The sequence below is a fragment of the Myotis lucifugus genome, unplaced genomic scaffold, assembly GCF_000147115.1.
Source record: "Myotis lucifugus unplaced genomic scaffold, Myoluc2.0 scaffold_197, whole genome shotgun sequence".
Classification (NCBI taxonomy): Eukaryota; Metazoa; Chordata; class Mammalia; order Chiroptera; family Vespertilionidae; genus Myotis; species Myotis lucifugus.
Genome location: NW_005871245.1, coordinates 504,348 through 513,540, shown reverse-complemented (window position 1 = coordinate 513,540; position 9,193 = coordinate 504,348). Strand labels below are relative to the sequence as shown.

Below are 9,193 nucleotides of genomic sequence, written 5' to 3'. Positions count from 1 at the left end.
GGATCTTAAGGAGATGCTAATTTAGCTCTGCTGAGGCCACCAGCAGGAGCCCAGCTGTGAAGCAATGCAAGCTGCTGTGGGGCCTTGGGCCTTCTTTTGGAAGTTCTGGGTTTCTCTGACCGAGCTGCAGTTTGTTAGGTAATTTTCAGATTGCCAAGGGCCAGACCTTTCATATGCAAAAGCCTCTGCGCACAGCTTGGGTGGGGCGGGGTCTCTGGGGATCAACAGGGCGGAGCAAGCAGCTATGGCTGCTCCTCAGTCCTACGCTAAGAGGCCCCGCTTCTCAGTGTCCCAGTAATTGCTGCAAGTACCTCTGAGAGAAAGCTGCCCTCGAGTTCCGAACGATGCCAGACAGTCCAGTTTCTCCCCGTATGAGTCTGGGTCCCCAGAGACTCGCCCGGAACTGGAGTTCAGAGCAGTTGGGAGCTTGAGACTCCCTCCCGATTGAAAAAGACAACCGTGTCCTCAGTTTCTAGCCCTTTCCACGTGCACCGCATCCTCAGCTGCCAGCCCTTTCTGCGTGCGCCTCCGTACCTCTGCACTTTACTTCCACACCACACCTCCTCTGAGTCTCAGTGTGCTTTTCTCTTTCCTTCTAGTTGTAGAATTTCCACGCAGCCAGCCTTCCTGTGGTTCTGGATGATGTCCGTTTTGTCTTTTAGTTGTATTTTTGAAGTGGTTTTGCGAGGCAGCAATTTCCAGTGTTTACCTATGCTGCCATCTTGTTTTTTCTCAGTAATTCTATGTTTAATATTTTTTTGAGAAACAGCCATATTTTCCACGTGGCTATACCATTTTACAGTCCCACCAACAGTGTACAAGGGTTCCAGTTTCTCCACATTCTTGCCAGTACTTGTATTTTCTGCTTTTTTTTGATAGATGCCATCTAAGGAGAGTGGGTGGGATCGCGTAGTTTTGATTTGCATGTCCCTAATGTCGAATGTTACGCATGTGCTGTTTGTGCATTTTCTTTGGAGAAATGACAGTTCAAGCCCTTTGCCCATTTTGAGTCGGGTTTTTGTTGTTGTTGTTGAGTTTTAGACATTCTCTCTCTATAGTCTGGATATTAATTCCTTCTCAGATATCTGATTTGCATATATTTTCTCCCATTCTGTGGGTTGCCTTTTTATTTTGCAAATAGTATCTCTTGGTGCACAAACATTTAAAATTTTCATGAAGTTCAATTTGCCTTTTCTTTCTTTTTTTTGTTTTGTTTTTGTTGCCTGTGCCTTTGGTGTCATAGCCACCCTATCTTTTCTTCTAGGAGTTTTATAATAAAGCTTTTGGTCTCACATTTAGGTCTTTGATCCATTTTGACTTAAGTTTTGTATTTGGTGTTAGATAAGGATCCAACTTTATTCTTTTGTTTGTGGCTATCCAGTTTTCCTGGTACAAATGGTATACTTTAAAAATATTACATGTCTAATTGTTGCTTGAATAGACGATGTAGTTGGTTTCTGTATGTAACTAGATCTCATATGCCTACTTTTTGATAAAATTTCTCATTAATTCTAATTTGTCTGTAGAATCTTCCAGATTTTCTGAGTACAATTATAAAAACTGCAAATACTGACAGTTCTGTTTCTTCTTTATTTCTCACTCCTTTCCCCCTTGTCTTTCTGAATAGCACTGGTTGGGAACTCTCGTACTGTGTTAAATGGAAGTAGTAACAGCTGGAATTCTTGTTACATTTTCCTGATTTTAAAAGGAGTGCTTCCAACATTAAACACTGAGAATGACACTGACTATAGTTTTTGGTAGAAATGTTTTATCAGATTAACAAAGTTCCTTCAGTTTTAGGTTGCTAGGACATTTTATTTTAAATGGGCATTAAACTTACCAAATCCTTTTTTCTGCCTTATTGTCATATTATTTCCCCCCCATACCTTGTTAATGAGGCAAGTGACATTTAGCTTTTCTAGTGTTAAAGTAACCTTCGAGTCCTGAGATAAGTTCAACTTGGCCATGTTGCATTAGGTTTTTTATGTATTGCTGGATTCAGTACAATTATAATATCGTTCAAGATTTTAAAGCTGTATTTCTGAGTGGGATTGTACTGTCTTTGTTTGGTTTCTGATATCAAAATTCCATTAGGCTTATAAAATGCATTGAAGTTTCTTTTCTTTTTTCCTTATCATGGAAATAAATGTCTCCTTGAAAATCTGATGGAATTCATCTGTAAAACTATCTCTTTCTGTTCTTTTCTCTATGAAAAATTTAAACTTTTAATTCAACGTATCTAAAGGAGTAAAGGATTATTGAAGCTCTCTAATTTCTTTTTCGAGCCACTTTTAGTAAGTTAATTTTTTTTCTAGGAATTTGTCCATTTCATTCAAGTTTTCAAATTCATTGACATGTAGTTCTTCATCATGTTCTCTTTGTGGTCTCCCTCCTTAAATTTTCACCGCAGTGCGTGGTAGCTGTTATCAACCCTTCATGTTACCAACAAGGAAACAGAAGCTCAAAGAGGCAAAGTCACTTGTCCAGGTCAAAGAGCCAGGAAGTGGCATAGCCAGGATTTAAATGCAGGTCTTTCTGAGTTGCAAACTTCTGTTTCTACTGTATCCTGCTAGGCCTTGAGCAATGGGTATGATTCGGGCAGGCGGAGATGGGGAAGAAAGGGCGTTCGTGGATGAGGAACAGCACGTGCAAGTGCACGGGGGTGGGCATATAATCTTCATGGAAAGCACGGAGAGGTCTGATCAGGCTGAAAACTCCAGTGGGTGTTGGGGAGAGTGGGAGGGGAGGGTGATGGGGGCGCACATCTTGCTGCTGTGTCCTGTTGAGAGACCCAGAGGTAGGAAACCCGGGTCTGCTCCCAAGGAACTCACTGACGGGCTGGGGAGACAAGGCCGAGCCAGGGAAGTCAGCGCCAGGCTAATCGCCAGGTGGGCGGTCGGGACTGCTAGTGCTGCCAGGGTTTTGAGAAGATGCACCTTTGGGCAGGGGTGGCCAGGTTTTCGGCTGAGATGGGTAAGATTTGACTGATGCTGAGGAGGGAGTGGGCACTGAAGGTGGGATGCAGGACCTGGGTAAAGAGGTGACAGCAGGGGAACTCAAGGAATTTTCTGGAGACCGGAGCTGAGCCTCAGCGCCTTCTCTCTATTTCTCCAGGCCCCACCCTGCTCTAGCCTCCCCTTTCTTCTTTCCTTTCCCAAACAGTGTAGGCCAGATCTGGGGGGTTTAGAACAGAAAGCCATGTTGATTTGGATGCATCCTCAGTGCGCACATTTTAAAATCGGGACTTGGTGGCAGGCGGGCTGTGAATGTTCCCAAGGTTTGGGATGTGTCCCTGTTGTCTCTGAAATCCTGCCTGTGAGAACCCTCAGAGCCTCTGGGCCTGGCCATTCAGCCATCGTGATCCGTGCCTCCTTGTGAGGCTGCGTCAGGCTGCCCAACTTTCAGGGGCTCTGGGATGAGCTGCTGGATTCCCCATCACCTCCTTTACTCCCTTCTCTACCGGGAGAGCCCTCCATAGAGCTGTCGGCATGGTTTCCACAAAGAGCACTAGGAATCCTCCCCCCTCCCCTGCCCCCCTCCCATCTTGGGGTTCTTTGAACCAGCAGAAATCCTTTGTTTGGAAAGCTTTGCACTTGTGTGTTTGCTGTAGTGCAGTTTAGAATTGTCAGGTCCTGGACCGAGATCCTACAGCGGAGAGGGACTAAGACAGGAAGGCCTCCTCTTGTCAGCCAGCTGCCGCCGCTCTCTGAGATTCAAGGGTTCCTCCCTTTTCTGGAAACTACTCCTAAGTCAATAGCTGCCACCTGCAGGTGCTCATTATGTGCCCGCACGGGGCTGCGTGCTTCATGCGCATTCTCTTATTTAATATTTACATCATCAGGTTGGAGAGTAACAGGTTTTTATTTTTTCATTTGACACGTGAAAATGACAATTTGGAGAGAGTAACATCCCCAAGGTCACCTGCAGAGCTGGGATTTGATCTGAGGCCTGACTCCAGAGCCTGTCTCTTAATCGCCACATTACCCTGTGTTCCCTGAGGGCGTTTCATGAAACAAAAAAGCTCTTGCGGTGCAGGCCGGTGGTGAAACATTGCTATTTCTGCCCATCGCTTGGAGATTTAAAATGCACACTATTATATTGGAAGCCCTAAACAGGTCTTACAGGAAAAAAACCTGCTTATTATTTTTAAACCAGAATTTCAAAGATTTCCTTAAAACGTAGAACCCCTCTTTGTCCTCCTCCTCCTCCTCTTTTTAATGGAATACCACTTAGTCATGTGACATGACTAGTATTTTCTGGAACACACTTTGGCAACGGCTGCATTAGGCAAGTCTCTCATCTTTGGACTTCAGTTTCCTCATCTGTAAAATTAAGGGTTTGGGCATCTGGCCACGATGGCGTAACGGGCACTCGACTTGCTCTCCGGCTGTAAGCAACTAGAAATCTGGACAAAAGATGTGAAGCAATTGTTTTCGGACACTGAATGGCAGCAGCTCAGGACTTTGATTCTTGAGAGAAGAGAAACGGATAAGCCCTGCCTTGGACTTGCCTTTCTGCTTGGAGCCCCTAAAGCCAGTTTTCAAACCCAGCCCAGGAAGGGGGGCCCAAGCAGGGCCGGGCAGTCTTCTGATTTGAAGGGACAGGGACTGGAGTTTGGGGAAGTCGGGGTGTGCAGGGTGTGCCTGGTGCTCATTCATTCATTCATTCATTCTATCAGTGAGTCATGAGTAGGAATTAGAGGCCAGGCACCATTTGGCTGAGATCTGAAGGATGAGTGTGAGTTCACCAGGCAAAAACAGGAGGGGAAGGGTGTTGCAAGCAGAGGGAACAGCATGTGTGAAGGCAGAGGGCAGGGTGGGGGCTGGCATGTAGGTCCCACTGGGAGTTCCCCACTCTCTTCTGCCGGGTGAAAAATTCGGGGGGCCGGCCTAGAGTCCCCCACCTCTTACCCAGGACAGGAGGGGAAGGAGTGTTAAGTAAGTGTGCGGGAGTGAGTGTGTGAAGGTGGGAGGACTGAGTGGGCTGTTTTCTCAATCCCAGGACCTGATCTCAGGGACCAGGTGGGACGGACCGGAAGAGCCAGGGAGTGGGTTGGTCAGGGGGGAGGGTACAGTTTTATTGGGGGGCACTGTGAACCTCTCCACCCGTTCCCTGATTGGCTGAGGCTGCTGCACAGACTGACAATAGAAATGCTTGCACAGGGAAAACGTCTCTATTCAGGTGCCTTGCGTTAATCTGCAGAGGGGGTGGCCTCAGCCGCTAATTTTGGGATTTGCTTATCTTTGAGTTTTGGGATTTGCTTTTCTTTGAATGGGGGTAATTGCTGGGAGTTGCCAGTGTTCCAGATTGTTTCCTGAAAGAGCGAGGAAGGACGGGGCTGTCACAGGCTCTGCTGAGTGCTGTCCCTTTCAGGGAGATGGAGACGTCACAGAGGTCTGGTCCTGGGAGGGAGCAGAGGGATGCGGTGAGGGGACCACAGGATCATAGCAGGCAAGGCCGGGCCAGGAGGGCCCTCAGAGGTCACGTGATCTGACCTGCTCATTTTACAGATGGGAAAACCCAGATGCAGTAGGGAAGGCACTTGCCCAGGGTCACATGGGCGGGCCCAGAGAGGCGGCTTGGCTCCTGTGAACCACCCAGCCATCCTCCACGTTGCCCATGCTCCCTCCTTCCCTGGCTCCTCTAGTCCCTCTGGGGCTCCCCAGGCTGGGCCTGTGTGTGTCAGGAACCCCTTTCCCTTTCTCCAACTGCAGGGGACCAGCGTGGCAATGGGGTCACTGAGGCCAGCAGCCTTCTGGGGGGCTCACCGCGGCGTCCGTGTGGCCGGAAGGGCTCCCCGTATCACACGGGGCAGCTGCATCCTGCGGTGCGTGTGGCCGACCTCCTGCAGCACATCAACCAGATGAAGACGGCCGAGGGCTATGGCTTCAAGCAGGAGTACGAGGTGCAGGGCCCCAGGCCAGCCAGGGCCCCTCAGCAGGGCCTCTCCTGGTTCCTCCCTGTGCACCCTGGCCTTGCCGACCCTCAGCCCCCTCCCAAGGGACTCTTGCTCTGACAGTCCCCAACTTAATTTAATTTCTTTTACTTGACCCTGATCCTAATCTCAGACTTAATCTGATTTCTCACTTGTATCCTAACCCTGACTTGAAATCTGACCTAGAATCTTATCTTCATTTCCATTCTGATCAAGCTCCTCATCCTATTCCTAACAGGAACCTGACCACCAACACTGACCCTGACCTCAAACACCCAGTCTGACTGTGACCCTGACTGTCATCCTAAGCTCCATTTAACTCTAGTTTGAATCCCATCCTCCCTGTCTCTAGACCAGTGGTTCTCAACCTGTGGGTCTTGACCCCTTTGGGGGTCGAACGACCCTTTCACAGGGGTCGCCTAAGACCATCGGAAAACACATCTATAATTACATATTGTTTTTGTGATTAATCACTATGCTTTAATTATGTTCAATTTGTAACAATGAAGTTGGGGGTCACCACAACATGAGCAGCTGTATTAAAGGGTCGCGGCATTAGGAAGGTTGAGAACCACTGCTCTAGACTATGACCTCCCTTTGATCAAAATCTAAATTGGTCTTTGTTTTTACTCTTTCCTCACCTCAACCTGATTTAACCTAAATCTGATTCTTATCTTAAAATGTCTCTGAATTCTCGTTTTTCCCACTTTTCTCACTCTCTCCTCCCCCCACGCTGCTGGTTTTTGAACCAAGCTGATAAAGGGATTTACAGTGACTTTTATCTTAGGCTCCAAGTTTAACCACGAACCCTGGCCCTTATCATGGTCCCACCAGCATCCCGCTGAGAGGATAGGGTTCTTAGGAGTGGAGGGTTTCTCTCCCCACTGACCTCCTCTTCCCCTTCTGGCAGAGCTTCTTTGAAGGCTGGGATGCCACAAAGAAGAAAGACAAGGTCAAGGGCAGCCGACAGGAGCCCTTGCCTGCCTGTGAGTCCTGGGGAGGGGCCTGGGGTCTGGGGCAGTGGGGGGGGGGGTACGAAGGGGAGGACAGCCAGAGGGAGCCATGTATTGAGTGTCTACCATGTGCACAGCCATGTGCTGAGCGTTACACCCATTACCTCACTTATTCTTCTCAATAACTCTGTCACGTGGGACATATTATAACCCCACTTTACAGGTAAGGAAACTGAGGCTTGGGACATTAAGGTCCTTGCCCAAGGTCACAAACCTAATACTTGTCTGTGTAGCACATGACCTCTGGCCTTCATGATGCTGTAGCCCAGACGCTAACCACTGTCCCGTCCTGTCCCTCGTGGTCTACAGACCTATTGGTCAGTTTCCTGGCTGCCTTGCCTGTACCCCACGTCTGGCTTCCAGGAAGCCTTTCCCCTCAGCACCTGCTCTGGCTCCCCAGCTCAGCCCCTGCCCACCCCATGGCCCCTGCTCTCTGCTTCCAGATGATCGGCACCGAGTGAAGCTCCACCCGATGCTGGGAGACCCCGATGCCGACTACATTAACGCCAACTATATAGACGTGAGTGCCTCTCCCCTGCCATCTCTGCTGACCTGGCCCTGCCCGCTCCAGGCTCCCTGTCCCCGCGGGGCAGAACCTGTCAGGGGACATGTGGGGATCCAAATGGCTGGGTTCTGAGCACCCCTGTCTCCTGCATCAGTGCCAGGGAGCTCAGCAGGGGGGACAGAGTGGGTGCAGTCATCAGGAAGGCCTCCTGCAGACTTCGGGGCTTGGCCTGAGAGACGGTGGCCTCAGAGACGCAGAATAAAGGGAGGAGGGTAGACAGCAAGGCCCAGCCGTGAGGAAGGATCTGCTTTTGGGGAGGGGCCGAGAGGCTTGGAGCTGGGATTGTCATGACACACAGTGAGGCTGAAGGTAGGCAGGGGCTGGAGTGTGGAGGCCTCAGATGACAGGTGAAGGAATTGGGGCTTTTCCCCGGGGGCACCAGGGAGCTGTTAAAAGTTTTGACCGTGATTAGAGTGGTACTTAAGGATAAGAATTCCTATTTATTCAGCACGTACCGTATGCCATGCACTGTGCTAAGCACTTTATACCAAATATTTAATTTTACATAATCCCTGCAACCACCCTGGAACATAGTTAGCATCATGACCTCCCTTTACAGGTGAGGACTCTGGGGCTCAGAGAGGTGAGGCTCCCTCTCCTGGGTCACACAGCTAGTGCCTCGGTCAAGAAGGGACTCAGACTCAGCCTGTGCCTCCAAAGCCTTGGCTGCGAACCATGAGGCCCTCCTGCCATCACTGCAGCAACTGGGTCTGGCTGGACGGGGAGGAGGGGGGGCAGGGGGGAGGGGCCAGAGACAGGGCAGGCAGCCAGGAGGTCTGGGCTGGGTGTGAAGAAGGGGTGATGAGTCTGCTCCCACATATGGCGGAGGGTGAGACAAGACACTGGTCAGACTTCCTCACCCAGTAGCATGCCAGGTTTGGGGGAGAATCATTGATTCGTTTAGCAGATATAATTTGAGCACCTACCATGTACCAGGCATTGTGCTGGACACCAGGGATACGGTAGTAAACAAGACAGACACGGTGCCTGCTCTCCTTGAACATGTACGTTCTAGTTGGGGAGACACATAACTATATACACAAGTTCAATGTCAGATCAGAGGGGAAAGCGCAGGCCAGAAAAGAGGAAGGACTTTCCCAGGTCCCACAGCAGGTTAGTGGCAGGGCCACATAGCCACAGTCGGCCCTGGTCGGCTGCCTGGAGGAAGGAGGGAAGCGCTTCGCTGGCTTTGGGCGGCTGGAGAGGAGAGGGAAGGACATCGCAGGGAGGGAGGAGCGTGAGCGAAGGCCTGAGGTGTGTAGGAGGAGGAAGGGGTGCATTTGGGAGGTGGGGTAGTTGGGGATTCTGGAGATGACCTTCTTCTCCCTGTTCTTGACCCCCTCCTGGGGGCCGGGCAAGCTCAGCTCTATTTCCCAGAATGCCTTGCCTTCTCCCCCACCTCCCATCCTCTCTCCTGGCTGGGATATGGGCGGGGCCTGGCTTCTCAGACTGAAGCAACTTTGATGACTGAGGCCTTTCCTCGATCTCCTCAAGATCCCAATTGGCTTCTTCTTGGGCCCCAGCAGGGACACGCCACTACCCCTCCCTGATCCCCCCCCCCCTCCCCGCCCCTCCACTGCCTCCGCTCTGCCTCCTCTGCTCGCATCGCCCATTCTGACAACTTCTGTGCTCCGTCCACCTCCATCTGCCTCTGGGCTTAACATCTGTCTCTTTTGGCTT

General features: G+C 50.2%; 1 protein-coding gene across 1 annotated transcript in view; it reads left to right on the top strand.

Moving 5' to 3' along the window:
• The window catches only part of PTPRU (protein tyrosine phosphatase, receptor type U), an 80,979-nt gene that overhangs the window by 55,354 nt on the left and 16,432 nt on the right, over positions 1-9,193 (top strand). The window contains 3 exon segments of the mRNA XM_023761012.1: positions 5,715-5,905; positions 6,846-6,921; positions 7,392-7,468. Coding sequence (XP_023616780.1) covers positions 5,715-5,905; positions 6,846-6,921; positions 7,392-7,468 — 344 coding nt within the window.